Source organism: Coturnix japonica, chromosome 8 (genome assembly GCF_054131305.1).
Source record: "Coturnix japonica strain WE chromosome 8, WE-NBRP24, whole genome shotgun sequence".
Taxonomy (NCBI): Eukaryota; Metazoa; Chordata; class Aves; order Galliformes; family Phasianidae; genus Coturnix; species Coturnix japonica.
In genome coordinates, this window is record NC_140670.1 from 10,317,016 (window position 1) to 10,341,372 (window position 24,357).

General features: G+C 38.3%; 1 protein-coding gene across 5 annotated transcripts; it reads right to left on the reverse strand.

Moving 5' to 3' along the window:
* Positions 1–325: 325 nt before the first annotated feature.
* On the reverse strand, positions 326–24,274 carry RUFY2 (RUN and FYVE domain containing 2). Of its 5 annotated transcripts, XM_085554047.1 has the most exons (19): positions 24,212–24,274; positions 22,473–22,646; positions 21,929–22,046; positions 21,602–21,703; positions 20,325–20,448; positions 18,312–18,373; positions 17,731–17,796; positions 16,103–16,172; positions 14,882–14,983; positions 14,085–14,201; positions 13,319–13,486; positions 12,007–12,104; positions 8,001–8,120; positions 6,124–6,253; positions 5,436–5,530; positions 4,402–4,450; positions 3,581–3,658; positions 2,715–2,836; positions 326–461 (listed from the first exon to the last, which is right to left on the reverse strand). In XM_085554047.1, exons 1-19 carry the CDS (start codon positions 24,213–24,215, stop codon positions 446–448), a joined length of 1,815 nt encoding a protein of 604 aa, XP_085410173.1. In that variant the 5' UTR covers positions 24,216–24,274; the 3' UTR covers positions 326–445. The 5 variants fall into 5 exon arrangements, with proteins under 5 accessions (XP_085410173.1, XP_085410172.1, XP_015721847.2 ...); XM_085554046.1 differs by lacking the exon at positions 326–461 and having other exon boundaries at positions 1,217–2,836; positions 16,103–16,169; XM_015866361.3 differs by lacking the exon at positions 326–461 and having other exon boundaries at positions 1,217–2,836.
* Between the last annotated feature and the right edge of the window lie 83 nt (positions 24,275–24,357).

The window sequence follows — 24,357 nt, forward strand, 5'->3', positions numbered from 1 at the left end:
GGGGACAGAGAGGGGAGGAAAGATGACTTGAAGTCAGCATGGTAGTGATGGTGCAGGGCTCTGTTTTAGCTGGTGCTTGCAGTAAGTAGCATGTTTTTAGTTGGTGAGGGTTGTGAGTATTAAAAAACTGGGATAACTAAGGGTAGGGCTACAGTTAATCCAGTTGCAGGAAAAAATACAGTGAGGCAGAGTACATCTACACCTGACAGATTTCTCTATCAGCTACCTGAATAGGTACAATGGCTCTAATATTTCCTCGAGTATACTTTGCATTGTTTTCTGAGAAAGAACACTTACTACTGATTTAAGACTGACATACCTGAGAACAAAACAGGATTTACACTTCAACCTATTTGGCACCACCAGGAAGGTTATCAGAAGTGCTGAATCAGCCTTGAATAATGCAGTTCTGTTCGGGAGTGAATGCCTTATGCCTGTCCCATCCCTATTTACGCATCATCCTGTAACGAAAGCAGCATTCAGTACAGACTCTTTCAAGGAACTTCAGCAATATTTAACTGTTCTGAGAAGACAAAATAAGATCTTCAGAAGTTTAAAAATGTTATATGAAAAGTTGAAGTACTTGCTGCAAAGCGTAGTTCTATTAAAGTGGTTGGTTATCCACTGAGAAGTACCATCACCTCTGTGAGGAATGCTGGCCATCAGATGGATTTTCCTCTGCTGTCAGAGAAGGAGATCCAAGTACATTAACCACCTTTGCAAGAAGGTGAGACAGCTCATATAATAATTGGGGGGTGGGAGGGAAGGAGAAGCATATTTTCTATTTGTTAATGCCCTTATATTGTTAAGTTAGAAGGAAAATAGTCCCCTAAGTTAAAAATAGGATGCTCTGATACTCTGGGAACAATTACCATTTCTTTTGAGGTACACATTAGGTACAACACAGACCTTCCTATACTTGGCTTAAGGCAGATTATTTAGAATTGCAAGATCAACCGTCACAGAACAAAGGTTCATAGAAAGACAAAATTGCTGTTATTAATGGGGTAATGGTAGCGTGGTCCAAAAACCTGCTGAAAGTGGGCTAGATACACAGCTTGATGCCAAAGGATGCCACCTGGAACAGTACACATAATTAGCAGGGCAGCTCCCCCATTGCCCAACATAGGCAGAGACTTTAAACAGCACGAGCGAGTCAATAAAACATTCCAAGTATTCTGCACTGCAAATTTAAACAGTGACATTACTCCCACCGTTACATTGAAGATCAATTACATTTATTTTTCTCCTAAAAGCTATTTACACATTTACAAACGTTTGTATTTTACAAAAAGTTACACTAAGTGATTTTAAAAACATTTTTCTTTACAAAAGCTACAGAAGCAACTACGCTGACGTGTCAAAAAGAACAGTTAGTTAGCTCTTGGAATATTAGCTAAATACCTATCCTCAAAAGACACAGCTAAGCTAAACAAAGTGCAAGGATGACCAAAAGAAAGACCTGTTTCCAAGCTGCCACGCTCCTGGTCAGTAGGAATTCCATGCCCATAAATGAGCTCCAGAGCTGATAACTGCCACCTGCTCTTCAGCACTGACCAGAGTGTGGAGATTCTGTGGCTGGACCCACTCACAGGAAAGGCTGAAGGGCAGGTTGGCTCTAGAGCAGTGACAAGACAGCAAAGCTGCTGCTAAATACAACCCATCAAAGGCTGCGTTTTTATTTGTCTACTAGAAGAACTGAGATGTACATTCCAGCAGGAGTTACCATGGAATATCAATGTGAACAGTGGTGGGATGTGTCAGACCTAGCAGAACTCAAAAGCTCTCTGGAAAATAAAGAAAATGTTTAGGAACAAACTGACTTTTGAGAAATATGGCAACAAAAAAGGATAAACTTTTATCCTATGCCTGTCCAACACAGGCACCACAGAAAGGACACAGTGCACAGCTTGTAGTGTCTCTTGGCAGCAGGCTGATGCTGCCTCTAGAGCTAAGCATGACTTTCCTGAAAATAACAGAGATTCCTGCTTGAGGCTACAGACAACATAGGCATAAAAACAGGATGGACAGTCCTCTATGAAAATAGAGGTGAAAATAATAGCTGATTTTACAAAATGATTTGGCAAAATGTGTCTCCTTTCTCCCAGTAAAGACACTGTTTCTCACCTATCTGACACCATCTCCCTTCAGTCCTCTGACTATATATAGAGCTGTCAGTGCAATATTCTTGGATGTATCAAATCTTCCTAACTGAGAGGAAGCAAACGACTATGGTATTTGGCAATAATTTACTCAGCCACCTGCATTTATTTCCTTATTTACTTTAAAATATAATTTAAAACCACTAATTCCATTTTGTTTCACAACAGCATACTACGGGTAAATTTTGCATCGCAGTTCAGTTGGAGTAGCCTGTAAAAGCAGGTAAATAAATCACCCTTCTCAAGATCATAATGACTAAGTTACTTATTAACACTGAATCTCCTCTATAAAATGCCCTTCCTTTCTTCAGAAGAGCTTCCAGGTCATTTGTTAGACTGATACTGCAATTTGTAATTTTAACAAGTTCAGTTTTAATACACGCACTTTGTGGTTTTGGTTCCCATCTTCTCTATTTGTATCAACAGAAATAGTGCTGTACATTCTGAAGTTGTTTTTTGTTTGCTTGGTTTTTTTTTGTTTCACAGATTTAGCTAAATACACAGAGCAATAAATAACTTGTAAAACAATCTTATGGTACATTAGAAGAGCACCTCTGTATAAGTATTGCGTGGCAGGAATCACAGACACGAACAGGCTTTGGTGATGAAGGCAAAGGCAGCTCATTGTCCGAACAAGCATTGCAGAAGATCTCACCACAGTTCCGACAATGGTGCTAAATAATGGGGAGAAGAACAGGAAAAAAAAAAGTCACAAAAATAAAAAATACACATTGGAAATAGACTTGGTAACTGGATACCAATAAACACACACAGAGAACAATCTGAAGTGTGATTCCTTCCGATCATTTGGTCTGAGCATGGAATCAGTTTTCAAGAGATAATTCATCTAAACACAGATCTACGGTGCAATCCTAGACAGACCAAACATATAAACCTTGAATCCCTAGAATAAGACAAACTAACATGCTTTGCCAATTAAGAATACAAACAATGACAATGGATGAGCATCTGTCAAGCAGCTCTTAAGATTTAACATAAAAAGTAGGTGAAATAAAAATTTCTGCATATATTAATAAAGCTTAACAATTAACACTGCTTTAAAGCCCCAATAAGCTCATAACTTCTTAAATCTAATAACCATATTAAAAAGAAAGTGTACTAAGACTTCCACGTGTCAAATTTTAATGGTGCAAGTGCTGCCAAGTACATGAGACAATGATTCGACAAGGCTGGTTGAATAACTTCAAGTATGGTCCTCCACAGCACTACACTAAACAAGCAACATTGCTTTTGAAAGTAGGGCCCAGCTGCGCTCCGTATATCAAAGAACATCTCAAAAAATACCTGTACATTCATCTGAAGGTTGACATTTCATGCTGCATCTCATCTCTACAACAACCGACATATTTCTCATACTACACATCAATGAGTTGGAAGAAATTTCATTTGAGTTTTACCTTCCTTTTGGAAAGTGAGAATTCCTTTTCACATAACTTGCAATGTGTAGCCTCTTTGTCCTTCAACCAAACCTGCCCCTGGAGAAAAAAAAAAAAATAGATCATAAATATGTGTATGTGATAAAGGTAAACTTTGGGTTCAAAAGGACAGGACAAATCAATAGAGTAATGTTTACTGCCTGAACTGCTGAATGTCCTGAGGCTGCCACAGTGTCACACAGACACTCTGAAGCAATACAAGTTTGCTCCAAAGCACTGCTAACATTGGGAACAGGAACAAATAAGACATGCTGGAGGTGCAAAAGAAGGTCTACGGCAGAGCTGGGAAAAGCAGTAAGCTATCCAAGTCTCAAAGCTGCAACCTATTTCCCTACTCAATTAAACAATGTGTGAGGTCACATATCAAACATAAGCAGACACAACCTCTGCTCTCAAGATGCACAATCCTCAAGTTCTCAACCTTTCAGCAGTACAGTTCATATTTTCATAGACTTCTAGATGATCAAATATTTATCACTAAAAATGCTGTATTGTTGTCTACATATACTGTCCCAAATACATGTTGTGAAATAAAAAGGGTGCACCTTTGCAATAAAATTAAGCAAAATGCATAACTTTATATCAAACAAACAAAATCAAAACCACTGTGTATTTTCTTTTGCTGAGTCTACAAGGAATCTGTGCTTCTCTCCCACCAGAGAATTTTATAAAATGAGTCCGTTTGAATAGCCGCTGTTGAAGGGGAGTCTCCTCATGCTTGCAAAACATTTCAAAGGGGACAGTAAACACAAATGCTTTTCTTTCCTGCAAATCCTACCAACCTGTAATGCTTTGTTTGCTTCTTTTATATCTTCTATTTTCAGCTTGGATCTACAAAAAAAAAAAGGTAATATTTCAAACTTACATTCTCAGTTGCAGTCTAAAAACTTTACAAAGTTAATAAGTTCAACTATTAAGTGATGTGTTCCCAACTTAGTATTTTACATTACAGCAGCATCTAGGAGATGTACTAAGTGCTACACAAAGACAGGACCTACACTAAGAGCAAAGAATCCTCTGAATGGCTGCAGGTTTGTTTGAGGTTATGTGGTTCAGGGCAATAATCTGCACTAGATTAGCACATACAGCACTGGTGTGAACCAGGAATTCAAACTTCTGGACTGTCTTGCCAGGGAAATCAGTCTTCCCACAGCCACCCAGTGCCAACCCACTCAGAACTGTCTGAACTGCAAGGTATATACTAAGTTATTCTACAGGGCTTAAAACCCCACACTAGTCACAGCAAAACAATTTAGAAGACACATCCTTAAATGAAACAGAGAGATATGGAGAGTAACAATTACTGTGCTCATAGCTTAATGCTCACTACAGTCTGAGGGGGTTTTGATAAGGTAATATTTTACATAGCCTGAAGACGTAGCAATAAAGAATGGTCTAAGATTGCCATACAGAGAATCTTCATCTCTTCAAAGAAAGGAATCCATGAGCGTGCGACCTCACAAAAAGATACAGCACTATCTTGCTGTACTAGAAGCTGTTATCTTCTACTTGGATTACTCTAGCAAAACCAGGACATGCAAACTAGTCAACTACTTTCAATGCAAAAACATCTCCTAATGCCCTGCAGGCCCTGTTTGAGCTAAGATTTTCTTTTTGGGACACAAGAATTGCACATGAGGTCACAGTCACAAAGTAAAGAGAAAAATCAGCACATTTCACCTAACTAGAAATATTTCCTCTTGATAACTTGGCTTGGTAGCATTGCCTTAAACACAGTAGTTCACATGACTGCCATCCTATTCTTTTACATAACTCAAGTTTACAAGACAAATATCATCAGGAATAATGAAATTACTCGCTCAGCTTGGACGCCAGTTCTTGGAGAGCAGCTTCTTGGTCCTGACATATCCTTTTCAGTTGCCTGTTCTTTTCCTGAAGTTTAATGAACTCCTTAAAAAAGAAGAAACATATATGTGTATACATATATACACACACATATATATCTCTATACATACACACATGCCTAACATGCCTAGAAAACTGGTTCTAACCAAAGTTGGTCTTACTGAGAAAGCCAAGCAAATGGATAACTCATCACCCTCACTATTAAGATTTCCAAATTGAATTGAAGCAGCAACAACTCAACTCTTTTAGGCCCTAAGAGAAGATGCCTATTTGCCTCTTCAGATAGGCATCTGAAGAATTGCAAATAGTTCAGTTTTGCAATTGAAGTATTTCATGCTTCAGTCTCCCTGAAGAGGCAAATACAATTCGCTGCAGGCATTGACAGCACTATGTAGCCACATACACCAAGTTAGAGAATAGCTGAAGCAATTTCTGGCCAAACATGAGAGGACAGAAGAAAAAATGAGTAAAAAGTGAAACAATGTTTCCGGTCTTTTTTCTTAATCTACTTTCGAGAACACATGAATCTAATCTTTCTTATCTGGTTGCAGTAATTCTTACAAGTCCCATGTCTAAGTTCATAATTAACTTTTCAGTCAACTTCGAAGTTACTATTCAAGTTTTATTGCAGAATTTACTTTTTTAAGGGTAATTATTTCTTGGGTCTCTATTCGCAGATGAGACACAGTTTCTTTTTCCTTTTGAAGATCATCCTCCAGAGTTTGCCGCCATTCCTTTTCTATCTTCAAATCTGTTTCCAGCTGGAGCCTAAAATATGCAAAACAAAAACCACAATCACTGTGCAAAACAGTATCACGTCTTAAAATAACAAAAAGGAGTTTATATCTGAGTGCAATATATTGTTGCCACAATAAACAGCTGCCGTTTTTTGAAACAGAAATAATGCAGCAATACCGCAACATTTCAGACATTGTAGTAGGTAAAATGCTGTCACTTAGAGAGTGCTTTGGAAAAGAAACACATTCAAAAGGATCAAGACTGTGGCAGCATTTTGAACAGATGACCTTAGCAAGAAATAAGCAAGGTTAACCACAACATTCTAAGGTGTTTTTAATACATGAATGCAGGAAAGCCCTCCCTTTTACTTCACGTAATTTGTTTCTAAAATAAAAAGCCAACCAGACTGCCACTGATAATACAAAGAAAGACTGCACGCATCCCTGGTGCTCATAGAAGTTATTTAATGTTATATTTTCAGGTGTTAATCTTATTGTTTAGACTAAGACTTATGGAAGTTTGCACAGAATCAAAGATACAAAAGGAAAGACTTTAAAGTGCAATTTTAATTGAGCTTCCTACATCACTGAGGTTCAACATAAAGAGGGATCTAAACCCTATTAGTTTAACTGAAGTTCAGGCACTGGGGTAATTCTGATGCAAAATCACTCTAGCTGGAATTTCACTATCACGGAAGAGCTGGTGTTTATAGAGTGTAATACAGAAATCAGGACAGAAGCACACTGATCTGCCTTCTACACCTAAACCTTGACAAAACAACAGAAAAAGAGAAAAACTGAGAGTAGTCATACAAGGTTTTTTGATGGAAAAACCTGTAACCATGTCAATTTTCCTGTTTGTTTGTTGTTTTTTAATACCAAAACTATTTTTAAAGGTAAGACTTACATTTGGGACACTACCTCAGCATCTGGTTGGAAAAGATCAGAAGTGAACATGACCTTGAGGTTTCAGAACTGCAGAATTCTAAGGTTGGGGTCTGAACTGTTCTTTTGCCAAAATCTGCAAAGATGACTGCAGTAGTAAAGTGAGCTTTTGTCAGGACAGTTAAACAAGTTTATTGACATTCAGAGTTGTAAGAGAGGCAGGGTGAGCTAGTAATCAGATTGGAATCACTGTCTTTTAAGCTCCAGTCTTTGTGTCACAGATTTGCCCTAACTGCAATAATGTCGCTGTTATCTTCCAGCAGGCTGAACACCTGCCCCTCTGTAGGGAGCCTTTTACACTACACACTTGTTTAGATCAATAATGAATTTAACAAGAGAAAGGGGGAGGGTTGGCTTTTATGTTACATTTTATTTTTTATAATTCCTGGGGATTATTTTTTCTGCAGTGGTAAATTAGGCTATTTTTTAAAGGATTTTACCTTATTCATAAGCCTGATCAAATTATTCTTACACCATTTCTCTTCAGCATCACACCATTACACAGTTGTGGGTTTTATTAGAAGTGTGGATTACTGCTACTATGCTAGATATTTTCTCTTGCCTACAGTAGTTCCCTCATGAACTAAGCCAGCACCTTCAGACAGAATATACTTTAGCTCCTCCTCCTCCTTCCAAGCTGCACACCACTTAAGAGGTTCCCAAAGGTAGCCTGACTTTCTTGGAATAGTGTACTTTCTTTCATCTTGCCAGTATGTAACATTAATATCTTTGGTTTTGAACAGAATGTAAATATCAATTATCAACAGGCAACTTGTATCAATGCACAAAACATAACTGCTAAATACTTTTTCAAGCAGCAGAGATATACTTACAGCTGTTTCTCCTTTTGGGAGAATTCTTTCTGCAGTCTTTCAGACTTATTCACATATTCCTGTTTAAGTTTCTCGTCCTCATTCTCAGCTTCCAATTGAGCCTTCTCTGCTTGCTGCAATCTGGTGTAATTCAAATCAACTTTGGGTAAAACTGAAGCTAGAACTAGGGTGTAAAGGGTGAAGAAGACAAATAAAAGAAAAATGGGGAAATAGAAACATTTCTAAATAAAAACAAAGTTTGGGGGAAACTCACAAACTCAAACGAGAAATCCATACAATGCCTATAGAACTAGCTCCTGTTTTTCATACAGTCAGAGAGTAATCACTGTAAGCAATCAGGATTTTTATTTTATACTAATCGATAACAGATGCCAAAGCATGATGATACATATTTTAGAATTGCAGCATACATCTTAATGCTTTTTATTTCCCCTTCCTCTTTAGCACACGTTTTTGTGTCATTTTTGGAAGCTTTTTTTTTTTTCAAATGACTCCTGTAGAAGTACTTTGCTTGTACTGATCACCCAGGGCACAACACGTGTTGTGTAAAAGCAGCTCAAAACAACTCAGGCATAAGGTTGAATACAGAGCACTGCAATCAGACAGCAAAACACTTAACTAGCCTAACACAACAAGACATACTCCGATAGGTCCCACTACATTTACAGAACTACCTCAATTACAGCACGCTTGTAAATGTAAACAGTCTGTATTAAAAATAATGCATTCTTACAGCAGTTAAAATAGCTCCATACTACAGACAGTTTAAATAAAACTGATAAGTCAAGAAGCAAGAGGCTGTTTTTTAAATTTAATCTTTCCTTTCTGAATGCTAGGGGTTTGTTTCTGCTTCAGGCACCAACGCCCTTGGAATCCATTAGCCCACTGTGGTTTCTCTCTGCTTCACCACCTCTTCAGTCCAAAAAGGATGGGGGTACCGTAATAAAAATAAAGTTGCTAAAATGGATCTTGTGCTATTGTGGCTACACTTGCCCTGACGAAAAGGCAGGAAGTCAACAGCCTGTAAGATACCACTGAAAGTCCCCACCTGCTGCATCTTGTTTAACAAAAATGCTTCAAGTTCCAGTTCAGGGAAGTGGGACAGAAATCTCTGATCCATTCAGTGCTTGATTTCACAATTCCCAGCAGCCAACACCCAGGATCAGCTAAGAAGATATCAAGTCAGCCACATGTCTACATTTGTGCTTGTACTGATAACATTGCCCCACTGGGAATTTCCAAAAGCTACTAGCAAACAAGTGATAAAAGTCTAGAACTAAATATTTCACTAAGTGTGCACTGTCCCACTCTACTATACCTGCTCTTGTGAGACACATTTGCAGTGACAGAGCACACAGGCCCAAACCTGATGTACGGAAAAGAGTATTCTTGGACAAAGCAAGGCCAATTATCTGGGCAAAAGACACCACATCAAGCTGCACTAGTCTCTAAGTTACAAAGCAAACTGCAGAGCAGCTCCTACAATCAAGGTAGAAAGGGAGCTTGCTGCCAAAGGAACATGCCAGCCAAGCCAGGCTACAGCACTGTCCTCTAAACTAGCACCAAGAATGACAGCACAGCTGCAGCACAGATAAATGCTGAGTGGGACTGAAGTCTGCAGCAGGATTTTAGATCTGGATGACATGGAGTCAGATAGATGCTGCTTGCATAGAGTGACTGTGAGTTGGTTAATGTTCCCATTTCTGCTACAGTCTAACCCTGTTTTTTTCATTGGTTCTGTTTTTTCAAGGCTGGGGGGCATTTATTTCTTTCTTTTTAACAGTAAGACCATGTTAAAGGCTCCCTCTGGTTCTAAAGCAAAGAATAAGATTATATATTATCACATAGCAGAAACCCTTTTTGTTATTGTGTTTTGCCCCCACTTTTGTAAACACATTCCCTCCTGCTGAAAGACTCAGAAGATTCTTGTCTAAGTTGACTCCATGTTTGTTTTTCAGAGGAAATAAGGGGAAGTGCATCAAGGGCAGACAGCAGCTAAAACTCTTATTTCAGCAGCACAGGCAAACAGCAACTCAATGCAGAAATATGATTTGTAAAGACTGCCTAATGATGGGTGGAGAGAGGGAAAAAGGGTTGGGCAAAACAATGGGTTAGGATTACAGTACAGACATGGCCACTGACAAACAAGTCAGGCACCCTAAATGTAAATCCCATCTCTTACTACTGCTGTGACTGTAGCTGCCCTGGTGCAGCTGAGGCAGGAGCTACAGCTGCGGTATTTGCTATGCTCTGCTGCCCTTTCTTTCTGGATTCCTAAAGCCCAGGCTCAAAACACAATGTATCTCCATGAAAACAGGCCACTCTCTCTGTCACATCAGGACAATGGAATTGTGCTGTAACTGCTGTATCTTCAAACCCTGGAATTCTTCTAGCGTACATACTGACCGTATGTTTATACCTCCTTTCTTTCTTAAAGGTTCTACTCCAACACAGCACTCAAACCCCTTTACCCCTTTCCCCAGAAGCCCTGTTCTTGCTGTTCAAGAAAGCAGTGCTAGTTGCAAGTGGAAAAAAGACATGAGAGAAGAACAGCGAGCTTGCTTTTGGGATAAATATAGCCCCTGAAAGTGAAAGAAACAAGCAGAGGTAAAGAGAAGTAATATTCAGAAGGGCAACTTTTAAAATCTTTTAGTGCCATAAAGAACAGGAAAAAAATGCCAGATAAAAACAAATGCCATAATTACTTATATGCCAAATGAAGTGAGCTAAACAACTTTTTGTTTTTTGTTTTTGGCTGTTTTTGTTTTTACAACTGACAAATGAATAAATAGCATTAGAAAACTAGGTTACATTTTACATTTTCTTAACAATAGTGCAATCATTTACGTTCTCTCTCTTTTTCTTTTTAAAAGAGGAGTAAAGCGAGATCAGCAATGATGATCTTACAGAAAACACAACAGAACCCAGCTACGATCAGTTACAGCGCAGGATTTCTAGTACCACTTCCTATGTCAAACTGTCACTTTACAATTCTGAAATTGCATTTTATCAGTAATATTTAAACAGAAGAGAAGCCAGAGGAGCTTTCAGAATGATATATCTTTGACAAGCTTATACTGGTGCTGAGCTTCATTGCTGGCACATTTGACAAATGACATTGCAATAGTCCTAGTTTGAGTTAACAGATCTTTGTCACTTCACGAATGCAGTGGACAAAAATCAAAGACAGATGAAGGCAGCAAAACAGTAAAAACAAAAATCAGGATAAAGGATAAAAAGAAAAAGAAAAAAAGAGGAAAAAGGATGTCAATAAAAGAATATTCATGTCACTAATTTTTTTTTAATATATAACCATGTTTTTAATAACAAGATTTAAATGAAAAAAAAGACATGTCAAACACCAAGATGACAGTGCTTATGGATGTTATATTCCACAATATATTCTATTAAATAGACCAGCATTGCACGTAGGCCACTAAATTAAATGCATGAATCACATTTTAATGTTATGTTACACATGCAGTCTAACAACAATGGAAATTTATATAGCAGATTTTTAGTCTTTCACTTTTCATTCTTTCAGTATAAAAATTCCCTATAATAAGAATAATGGTAGTGCTAAAGCAACTGAATGATTTTTAATAGCTTGAGCAAATTCAGCAGTGATCCATTAAGGCAGTAAACACTTGTATCAAATAATGATACTTTGATGCTTTAGTTTCTCTTGCATTTCATTCAGATGGAGAATAAAAAGGTAACATTGAATCCAAATTTGAAACAGCTGATGTAACAGCTTTTGCTGTTAGTACAAAAACTGAGGAAAAGAAGAAAGATAGCAGACAAAGAAAAATGAAAGATTAATTTTTTACTTAAAATAAGTGCATTTGTTAAAAAGAAAAACTAAAATCAATCCATAAAGCACTAGTTACAGTTTCAGGGACTTTCAAGTTTTCTAGTTGAAAGTTACATTTCAGTGGCAACGGTGTGGGAATGCAGTAAAACATAAAGGGATGGAGATATGAAGAAAACAAAGCTGGATCTGTACCTTTGTTCTAGTTGTTTCATAGTTGCATTAATTTGATTGGTCTTGTCCTCTAATCGACCAATTATTTCATTCTTTTCTTTCATTGCATCTTCAGAAACCTGTGTTACAAAAAAGGTTAAAGACAAAGGAGTTTTGCACCGTAACTCCAAGGAGATTTTCTTTCTTCTAAAAAGAAAAAATGTTAGAACGGTACTTAACACAGAATTTCATGCCTAGAAAAATTGTAGTTTACTAAAGATGAACTTTTCATTTCAGTTTGCTTTCTTAATCATTTTCCAAGTCAACTTACATTCACTGATGACCTTTTTAAGTAGCTCACTAGACCGTTAACCATAACAAGCCATGATACCGAGTCCTTTTTTCCCTCCATTCATTCTGCCAGAGATTTGACTGTTTTCTCATGTTGTTTTTGATCACTTCTTCCCTAAATCAACCTTTCTGCATAAAGAATTTAATGCAAAGTTTCCCTGATATTGTTAAATGAATGTTGGGTCTCTGAAATCCATACTCTCCCAAAGAATTTAGCTTATCTTAGCTTAGAATCTTAGCTTTGCACTGTTACAGACTTTCTTTATTTGTTAACAGATTTTTAAAAGCTGTCATTAGGTTTCTCCAACTAACAAAACCTTGTTCTATGTTCCTTTGAATGCTCACATCTTCTCTTTAACATCACACAATATGACTGCACCTTCTGTATTTCTCATTTTCCTTACTGGACAAGTCAAGGAGTGTGAACATCACTAGATATACAATTATTCTATTCCATATAAGGAGTTAAAAGGCCATACTCTTATTTTTTAAGCTTTGCTTTTCTATAAATGAAAATGAAGTGACTGCCTTTAACAGTGCTTTGCATTAAATCACACTGGCATCATTAACGTTCCAAATAAACATGTTGACCTAAGAAGCAGAAAGAAAGCAGAAATTAGACAAATAACTGTGGGAATACAAGAAAAGCTGTTCAGAGCAGCAGCTGTGGAGCAAGATAAGCAGTATGAGAACCAAGGACACCTCTGCAAGGAGAAGAAGGGTCTCACAGCTCTGATTGGATATGTGCCTGCATGGACAGTTGAAAAGTGTTTTGTAGAATGCTTTGTTGACATGTAAGGTGTTTGGGAAAGTTGTAAGGGCGGATGGGAAAGTTAGAAAATAACAACTTGTGAAGGTATATAAGGGATGTGAGAACTTGTAATAAATGATTTGGATCGTTCACATCTGAGTCTGTGCCTCAAATGCTGCAAATAACAATATCCATAATGGAAATGCATCTCTCTTACTTCTGTCATTTCATCAGATTAATTGCAGACCTTACCTGCAGCTTCTGGTACATTTCCATGTTAATTGCTTTAACTTCATCAAGCTGCTGCCGAAGGCCTATGAGCGTATCCTGCTTCTCGTGGATGTCCTTCTCCAATAACTTCATAGCAAGTTCTATCTCATGTTTCATGCTAACTTGAACTACCAGCTCATTCTCCATATCCTACATAACACACAGGCAACACAACACAAAATCTTTCAATAATCATGCAATGTTTTATCTATGTTCTGAGAAAGGGAAAAGCCAACAGAGCTGCAGGAATGCCATTCCAATACAAAACCTCAGTAACTGTGCAAAATAATTATCTACTACAAGAATGTTACACCCGTGTACTTGGCAACTTATGCTCGAATAAAAAGAACAAGAAATAAAACACTTTTTGGATAAGACAACTCACATCACACAATACCACATTATTTCTTGTAGACACAGAGTTGAGCATTAATTGTAAAAATAGAATTACAGGATTTCTATTTTTGCAAGAAATACTTAACAAACATATAGAACACACAGTGCTCCTTATCTGAAACACTGTCAAAGAAATTCTGTTTTCCTTACTGTTCTAGCAACATTGTTACAGAAATACTACAGCAATGATTGCTTTTTTAGAAAACCTCTCATTATCTGCTGTAATGGAAACGACGCTCTGGATTAAAGGCAGAGCCCAACCTGAGCCAAACCAAAGCTGGAAATAATTATACACTGACTTGAGTACAACCTTCCCCAGAAATGCTGTGTACTTCAATGAAAGTGCACTCACCTGCCGAAGCTGCGATTCTTCTCGAAGCTGCCTCCGTGCTTCATTGTACATCTCATCTAATCCCTGCCTGGAGTGTTTGTATGTCTGAAGTTCTGCTTCAACATCCACTTTAGTTACCTAGAAAGACATGCAGGATCCTTATTCATTATAAGTTCAGCCTCTAATACCATAAACTCCAATCACAGTACAAACAGGAAAACAGCTTCTCTTTCAGCTTAATGGTCATCGGTTTTACAAGATTTGAGTAAACTAGTAAAATAATCTGTACTACAATATACCTCACACTTCAGTAAGTCAGTCCAAAACACCGCTGTTTCAATATTAAGCAATCTAAACAAGCAACAAACCTGCACTTTTACCTGTAAAGGGAGTTTACCTCTTATCCTGCACAGGGATTTACATAAGGAGTTACAAATTACAGCTTAAAAAGCAATTGTACACCCACTTATTCCAAATGATGTATCATTCTTTTAATAAGAAAGGTCAGAATACAATCCACCAATGAAAACACACTCTGTTTTGACAAGATTCTCAGATAATAGTCCTAAATGCCCTTCAGATAGAGCATAAGTTTATATATAAATATACATAATCTTTATTATTATTATTTTTAACAACCTATAATCCTTTAACTTCAACCTACTTATACCATTATAAAGCTTCCCAAATCTAACAGGTTCTTCCCACAAACAAAAAAATCTGTTTTAAATCTGGCCAACTAATGCTTTCTTCAAGACGCAAAGGAAGCACAGTCAAATGACAATGAACCACACTATATTAAAGTAAAACTGACATACCTCTAGATGATGCTGTGTTTTCATTAAGATCAGAGTATTTTCACTTCTTAATTGATGATTTTCTTCCTGAAGTTTAATTATATTGTTTTTGGCTATTGCTAACTGGAATAATGATAAAAAATAACAAAGAAAAAGTAAGCACTGCTGTAAGCAAGAAAAACATAACATTCTGATGAATGCAAGACCAAGACATGCTCTGCCCTGTTCTTGCAGCCTACCAAAGAAAGGTTTAATTCTTAACAGCAAAGATATCCAAGATACTTCATTATTTCATGTCTGGCAAAGAAAAATATGTTTTCTTTTCATAGCTTCATTATTATTCAAAGACCCTCAATTTCCTTTTCTCATCCTCTACTTTTTCTGTTTGGATTGAAATACATCCAATTCCGTTCTTTCTGGACAACTTAATATATCATATGGTGTAATCTTAATAAGAAAGGCTCTCCTGGATGTAGAGAAAACATATTTACAGAAGATAAAACATTATAACTGAGTCCTTTAACATGTACCCCAACATCAGGCCTACAAGCCAGCTGACCAGCTAAAGATGATGGCTTGTAAAGGAACCTGAAAACTCAGAGAATTAATGGTCAGGACAAAAAGTTTTCCTCTCTCTGAACACATGAGCACCCAGAGCAAGCTAGCTATCCTTTCAGCAGCTGAATTCAGACATTCACATTTTCCACCTCATTAACTGTTTCTCAGTCAGCTTGTGTTAAAAAGAAAGGCACTCGCTCTCATAAAGCTAAAGAATTTGGAATCCAGGGAAATATCAAAGATAACTGAGAAATAAATACAATACCAGATCCAGAGAAATGTAAAAACCAGATTTGGTAAATAAGCAAGAAAGAGCCGTTTGCCTAATGCTGAGAACAATAACAGGAATTGCTTACTGAACTACTTTCTGTCTCTGTGTATCAACTGGTGTCATCCACTGAGCACTAACTGGCTGCACAAAATTGGCCTGACAGCTGGCCTGAAGAAATGCTTACTTTCTGTTGCTGACCCAAGTGGGAAATTGTCACATTCATAAAGAATTCATTTACTGATGCTGCATGCCACCTAAGCAAGCTGACTGCAAATCCCTGCTGCTATTGCACCTTTATTTCAAGACAAATTATAAACATCTGAATGTATTGTAGACTAAAATAATTAAAACATATTTCTTTAAATATTTGTGATAGTAAGGCACATGAATTATACGTTACTAAAAAATAATACCTCTTCAATCAGTTTAGTGTTTGACTTCTCTAACGAATCAACTCTTGCATGTAGACTGCTAACCGTGCTACTGAGAGAGAGAAAGAAAGAAACCGTTACTCAGAATTCTATCAAAACCCATTTAACCAAGCTTGAGGACTTTAATGTGGCATACAGTCATCAACCATCAATAAGTGCCAAAAGATTTTCACCCATTATGTGAGGTTTTCTTAAACAGAAGGAAATCACGCTCCTCTGTCAAATGTTTATATGATTCTTCCCAGTTCCCAATGTCACCCTGGTCACTTGAACCAGTTTTTGAATAATATTGTACTCAAATATTTAAGGAGTTTGCTGAAAGTTGAATTTGCAACCTTCCTGTTTTCCCAGCCCCTGATCCATATCTACTGAAAATCATGCTCTGGATTCTCTTTCTCCAAAAATTCATTTTCCTTTATAAATTCATTTTTCTTTTATAAGACCATCTGTTTCTCCAGGTTTTGATACTATTCTCAGAGTCCCTCCTTCATGCTGCTTCTTGCCTTAATTTACAGCACTTATTAAAAAAAATCTTTCTTTTTTTTTTCTTTTTTTTTTTAATTCCAGCTTTTTAAATCACAGGACACCCTTTGACCAGAACGTCTCCATCACCTGACTGCCCATCCCTGCTATAAGCATATTTTTATGCTGCCCTTCTGCACTGAAAAAAAAAACAAACCTATCCTGAAACACCATTTACTTTTCCACCTATTTCTGTGGGGGGGGTGGAGTCCAAAAAAGCCATCAGTTCATTAAGAATGGCAAGGTAGAAGAGACCAACACATTTCATGATGCGTGGAAATAAATAAACAACATTAAAAATGAGGAGAGCTGTTGAAGCGGTGTTTTGTAAGTAATTTTGTGCATAAAACAGTGTATAGTAACATGCATCAGCTCACCTAAATGATGACAGCTATTACTAAGCAACCACTCCCAGGCTTAACTGTGACTGTTTTCTCCTCAATATACTTTAATTTTGTTTGAATTGGATACACAAAGATTCTGGGTACTTTAGGATGCTTCTGCTCAACGACTGACACTACTTCAAATCAGAACATCCACACTTCAACAGCCGCCATATAGTGACCAACAGCTGAGATCATCAGCATTAAATGAATAAATATGATTGCATGTCAAAAAGGGACCAAGATCAGCTACACTATAGATCCTACAGGAGATCTGAGCAGGTTTGTTGGTATTTTTTTGCCAAGGCAAGATGCAAAACCACGGAGGTTCATCCACAACACACAATAATACTTACTGACAACTGTTAAACAGACTGCAGTTAAAATATGGTATTTCTAACAATGCATCCAGATCAAGCTTTTCATTCATTTGAAGTTATAAATCCTTAGCACCACAATCAATTTTGCCCTGCTATTTCTCTCTCAATAGGTTCTGACTACCAAAAACAGAAGCATGAAAACAGATTTCCTCCCTCAGTCTCCCAAGAGACACTTCATTCAGCCTGGCTACATTTTCAGTTTAAGCACAAAGAATATTCACCCGTTTCCCTGAAGTTCTCTGTCACAAAGCTGTGGTAGAAAAGGAGATAGAGGCATTTTACCTGTAAGCCTGAACAGACATGCATACTTCAAAGTAACACTTACTTCAGTTGTCTGTTTAGTTCTTCAACATAATTCTTTTGGTCCAAAATTGCAGCAATCTGTTCATTTCTAAAACAAGAAAGACAGAAACTGAGCTTTACCGAAATGCCATAGTGAATTATGTTCTGAAAATTTCAAATGCAAATGTTCACATTAATTGTACTTCAAAATAAAGAGAAGCAATTTCATCTCACAGTCTTGAAGTCAGTAACTTACATGTTGTGACAACAGTAAGAGCCAAAAAACCACTGCTTTAACTGCAAATAACTTCTGTTTACTCTGCCATAACTCTGGCTCTTTGAAATACTGAATGCTTAGTAAGCTCCTTTACTCAGCCACCTTGCAATTCTTCAGTGCTGTCCATCAAGGTCAATGCAGTAGGTGAAGTTGCTTTGCTTTGCTCCAGAGAGCACACATACTGATAATTAACTAGTAATAGGGAGCAGCGTAGTGAGCCATTCTCCTCAAGACCGTGAGACTGTAACATTTCGTTTTTAGGAAACTTTTTTCCTACAAAGAACAGCGCATCAATAAAGACATTATTTGTTAATAACCCAAATCTGAGGGATCTAGGGAGGACATACCTTTCTTTTCCTCCAATGTCCTCGTCGCTCTTTAAATATATTGAGAAATCGATCACACCAACCTAGGAGCAAACAAATGTATACAGTTTCATATGGTGGAAGTAACTGCTGTTGAAGCTGCTGTTGAAGCTTTTGTATCTATTTACTGGTACCTCAGTTACATCAGCTTTGCAAAGAGTGTCAGTTTATTGAAGTGAAATTCAAAAGAACTGAACAGTAACATTTTAAACCAACAGGCCCAGTCACATTGATTTGTTCAAAATGTTTCATTGGAAACAAAAACCGTGAATCAAATCTTTCTCATTAGGAGGAACTGATGTGTTCTCGTACCTGAATGAGCTTAGCCAAAAGCTTAAAGGAAAATTTCCAGCATTAATGAACCCTACAGGTGACTGAGGAGGCTTGAGACAATTTGACTGTAGTATTTCACATAGCAATCTTTCACAGCACATCACCCAGAACTGATGTTTCTTCCATGCTTAACTTCTCAAAATTCCATGCCCAATAGCACTACCTCTCTGCACTTGCTGACTGCCAGGTATGCACACACAACTTTCCATTTCTACATTTAAACCCTGTTAAATCTGAATCTTTACTATTCATAAACCTCTACTTAACTCATATGCTTTACCATCATCTGAAGCACCATGATTACAATATTTCCATTTCTCTGATCTACTGCTTCTTTCCTCAGCTCCATTTAGCTTTTGCATACAAGTAACTCACTATATTTTCTTGGACTGCACATTGCTCTCCTATGTATTTCCTATCATAGTCTCCTGTCTGTTCTTTCCACATCTTTTCTATAGAGTCTCTCCTCCAAAAGCTTTTATTTAAACGTATTTAGCAAAATAATACGTCTCTAAGTTTTCCTTTAAACCTCAACATGAACACACATTCCTCCACTGAATAGGAATCTTCCAACATACCAAAAACACATTCCAGGTGCGATTCCAACCATCCTTTAAAAGTCTCTTTCTACTTAATACAGCTTACTGCTTTTGGTTTCTCTGAAGAAGATGCCTTATTTATGCCACTCTTCACAAAGGGAATTCCTGTAAAACCTCACCATGACACCCACAATTACCTTCTCAAATCAAGTTTTTTCTCCCCTCATAGAACAAAGCCACTGGAATGACCTAGATAACAAAGATGCAGCTAGCAATAGCTACTTGTAATTTATAACACACAGTAATTCTCAGTACTGAGGATAGCACATTGATAAGGCTCTTATAATTACACGCTTTTCTGTATTGTGTCTTCTGGTAGGTAACATCAGTGCCTAAAACCTTAGAGCGCTACTAGCATGAACACTAAATACAAGTTAACCCCACGATTCAACAGCACGCAAAACCTATTAGCTAGAAATTTTCTTTGACAGAAAAATTGCTTTTTCAATCAAACATACTGAAATAAATGATTATCACTTAAACTACTTAGAAATTCTCCAAATTATCTGGAAAAAAAAAAACAAAACAATCAGGGCTGAACACAGCTTACATTTATTTATAAATACTTGCATGTATGCCTTTAAAAAGATTCCATCAAGATTTGCTTAGAAAAGACAGCAGTTGGAATTCAAAGCAGTCTGCAAAGCACACAGAGATCTACTGATACTCTACTGACACTGTTTGTTTTGCCAACAGAAAGCAGTCCCCCTCTTGTAAGGTCTTTTATTACACTAAGTGAAACACGCTAGTTCTTCTTTTATTAACACTCCCATTGTGTTCCAACAATAAATGGATCAAATGGGAGAAAATGAACATGGAACTACGCCCACAGAAAAGGATGAGTTACACAATTAAAATGGAAACAACTCTGCCATTGCTACTACTGCATCCATTTGACAACAAAACCTTTGCACTCTGATGATTATCACCACCTGAAGGTCTGATCCAACTGATACTGAGGTTACCACAACATCCTCACTGTTCTAGGATCGTGCCCTGACCAGTCTAGTCAGATTTCTAAACTCTCTGCACACAATTTGCTCATTTACCTGTACTGACTTACTTGTGAATCCAGGTCTTCGCCCTTTACGCACAGGTTGGCATCTATTACATTTAGCCCAACCAGCAGTCCAACAATAACTGCTCCTTCCTCTTCCATCATCAGCGCGTGATACTCATAAAATTCACTGTTAAATAAAAAGATTGTCTAAATTGGTACACTCCATATATCTACATGCAATAAATTAACAGTAAGTGACACCTGAATCTGAACTTCCTTTGATTCTAATCTTCCAGCACTCCTAAACAAGAGCCAAGTCTGCACACGCTTTGATTCCATGAATGTTTAAAACTAGGAAGCACACAGTTTGCCTCAGAGGCTATTCAAAAACACAGACAGAGCCTTTGGCTCCACAGATCTCTCCCACAAGCTGGTGGAGGACTGGAAAGCTTTGGTAGGAAGACTTCCCTTGCTTTTAAAAACAGTCTTTCCTATACACTTGTAGTAGCCACTCTGACAGAAGTCTTATGATAAAACAGTGTGGACATCAATGAAGACATATTTGAAATTAAATAAGCAAAGTAAGAGACTAAAGGGTGTAAGAAAAATGGGAAGAAATTATTTAAAGGTTTTTAAAAGAAAAATACTCCACCAAGCCAGATCAATATCCTCCTCACATTCTCTAAACAAACTTTAGACCCTATGAAACAAACTGCTCATTCAATGGAAAAGTCCACCGCTGTTGACCATCAATGACATCCTGACACATCAGCATTATCCGTGGTAAACGACAATTCTTCAAAATATTTACAAGTATTTATAATATTTATATGGAACTGAAAATAAGATGGTAAGTCCTTTGTGCTTCACTCAGCTCACCACAAAGAAGGAATTATACTAGAAGAAAGCAATGTCATATTTAGAACTGTGAAAGGAAGGGCAAATTCAAGTCAACAATCCTCCACACAATGGATGCCTAGTAGGAAACCACGCATATGGTGAGGGTGAATTATTCTCCTCTCCACATGCTTCCAATCCACATTCCTCATGGCTGAGGAACACAGCAGGAACCCTTCCCCATCACCCTCACCAACGAAAGAGCAGCCAGGCACACTGCAGAACATGGGGGGAGACATCTCTGCATCCATCAGGAGGACCTCAATCTTCATGAGACAACAAGGTTTGGACTCTTGACCGCAAGGACTGCAGGAAATCAGCCCAGATACCAGAAGTCATGTCTTGTTTTTTTTAAGGATATATTAGAAAGCAGCAAATAGAAAACACTATTTTTTTTAGGAAACTACATGCATAAAAATAAATTCTAAACAAAATCTATTTACCTGAGAAGCTCTCTCTGAATGATTAAACAGCGAAGATAGTCAGCCATTTTCTTCTGCATTAATGCCAACCGTAACCAGGCCCGGGCCCGGCCCAGTGGTGTTCTGGAAAAAGGGATGGTGAAAACAAACTGTCCAAAATCAGCCATAGATCAATTTATTTGCTGTCTTGATTATCTTATCAGTCTACTGGTAAAGCATTTCTGAAACTATTTTAGTTTGCATGCTAGCTGATAAAAGGCTTGATTAATACCAAATTAAACAATGATAATTGTAGATTCTCATTCAGATTCTGTATTTCTTGCCGTATATTTTCCAAACACAACTTACTTGAGGCCAGGCAAATCTCTGACACTTGCTGCTATTTCCTCAGCTTCTGGATACAATTTCTCCACAAGTTCCAAAGGACCCCAGATAGTTTTATTGTAACTTAAAAAGGATTTCCTTACTAGGAAACAAAAAAACATCACTGAGTTAATTGAAATGCTGGAGCAGTTTCCTTCAAAAATAGCTGGCCAGTTCAGCAGTGCCCAGTCACCTTACAAATTACTTTGCTATTAACAGAAAACTGCTGCTGCTAGAACAAGATAATACTTAAAAGGTCTAGTTAAACATACATGCTACACACACAGAGATGTTGAATCCCTGGGTCACCCACAACAACAAACGGTTCACAAAGCAAAAAGTTGGCAGATGCAGAAATGCAAGTTGTGAAGTACTAGTGACAGCATCAATCACAGAAGGATAGAATTCACATCATTTAGATTCTTCTTAAAGAAACATGGCACACTTAGATCTTATTTCATTCAAGAGAGAAAGGAAGAAAGACTGCATGTTTGGGATGAGAAACATGCATCTAGAATAACCACCACACCTTTAAGGCCATGCTTCAGGCAGTGCTCCATGACAACAAAGAACTGCTGCAGAGGAGGGTAGTCAGAATCCAGAGTACGGCCAAAGCTCAAGGCTGATTCAATGAGTCCTTTGATACTCAGTTTGGCCATGTTCAGTAAATTTGCTCTTTCTACAGCTGTTGGGTCTTTCACAGCTAAGGCAAGAAAGAAAGAAAAAAAGTTAAGGTTCAAGTTTTAGAAAGGATGCAAAATAATGAACTGATTCATAGCTGCCTTACTCAAAGGAAGCTTACCTTAAACTAGGTATATTCAAAGCAATAATTCAGTAAGTGCTACAAGCACCACACCATGGAAAGGTGTATGGTATGGTCCAGAACAAACACCTTCACAGATACTGTGCTGTGGTAGGAGGTGAATCAAAAATGGAGGCCAGAAACGTCAGTTTTCAGTTTGTTGTCCTTGCACCTCTCCATAGCAGCCAGAAACAGCAAGACAGCACCATCATCAATGCTGTGCTAAGATGCTCGGCTGCTTAAGAGCAATCAGTGCCCTCACCATCATACCTAGGAAACATTCCTGCTTGGTATATTGTAGTACAACAGGCTCACAACAGTTCTCTCCTCTATAGGATTATTTTCCATTGTGGCTCTACTTTCACAATGATTAAAGCATATGTTTTCTGTTTGAGGCTGCAGCAGTTTTGTGAAAACATTACATATACATGCTTGTTTTTTCCTGAACAACAACAAAAATAAATAAAAATCTAAGATCCTTCTCATAGATATAAAATATTTCCTAGGCAGGAGAAACTAAGTGTAGAAAATGAAGCTTTTGCCAGAAGTTCCAGTCTGAAATGCTTTTAGTGCACTCTACAGAACATACACTAAGAAATTTACATGTAGGGGTTGAACCTCATCAGTAAGATTCCCACAGCTTTTCAACGTCTAATCAGACACAACAGATGAGGTTCCTCTCCCTAGAACTGCAGCTACTGAGAGCAGAGCGTTGAGGAGATTCCCAGTTTATTTTCACTCATAACGAAGCATCTCAAACGTTCAGGCTGCCATCTATTCCACCAAATGGAAATATGAGATAAAGCCACACTGTTCACTCACCGGGATCAAAAGGATTGGAAAGAAGAAAAGGAAGTTTATGATTTATTGGTCTCTGCTGTTTGCAATTAAATATTACATATACGTGTGTGTATTTTCTTTATAACAGCCAGTTTCCCACTGGGTTCCTCCGAGAGCAATCACATCACTTGTCTGACTCCTTTAATCGCACTGCACTGATTTAGGTTTTTAGATATCAGAACCTATCAGAACCTTAGAAAATTACCTTCTTAACGTTCTCTATTCCTCACTGCCCATCAAACACCAAAGCAGCGCACAACCCAGCCTACCTCACATCTTCTAGAAAAGAAGCATCACTGAGGTTATGCACCCAAGACAACCTGAACAATTACTCCCATTCTGCCTCAACTTACAGGCACCTCAATAGAAAACGCTGCCACACTCGGGGACAGCCGGCAGGAAGGGGCAGCCCCGGCCCTGTGAGAGCCCCCTGCCGCCCTGTGACAGCGAGACCCACCCGCACGGCGCTCCTTCCTTTCCCTTCCCGTGGCTGCTGGGCCGGGCTGCACCGGCTCCCAGGGATACCACAACCGCCCGCCGCCACCATTCCAGCCACGCCGCCGCCGCCCCTCGAGGCCCCGCAATGGACATTTTCTGCCCGCAACCCCCGGCCCTTTGCCGCTCACCCATGGTGGAGAGGAGGAGGAGCCGCCGCCCGGCCGCTCCCTGCGGGCCCCGCGCCTCCTCCCGCCCCGCCCGCCGCTGCCGGAGCCCGGCCCCGACGGCGCCCCGCCTGCAGCTCGCGGGTATCGCGATAGCACGGCTCTGATCA

What these genes read in the sequence shown, in the direction of transcription:
- RUFY2 (XM_015866361.3), bottom strand. An exon ending in TCCCAAAAGGAGAAACAGCT is followed by an intron (nt 6,254 to 8,000) that starts GTAAGTATATCT and finishes TGCATATTTTAG; the next exon opens with GCTCCAGCTGGAAACAGATT. An exon ending in CTGGCGTCCAAGCTGAGCGA is followed by an intron (nt 4,451 to 5,435) that starts GTAATTTCATTA and finishes TTTTTTTTGTAG; the next exon opens with ATCCAAGCTGAAAATAGAAG.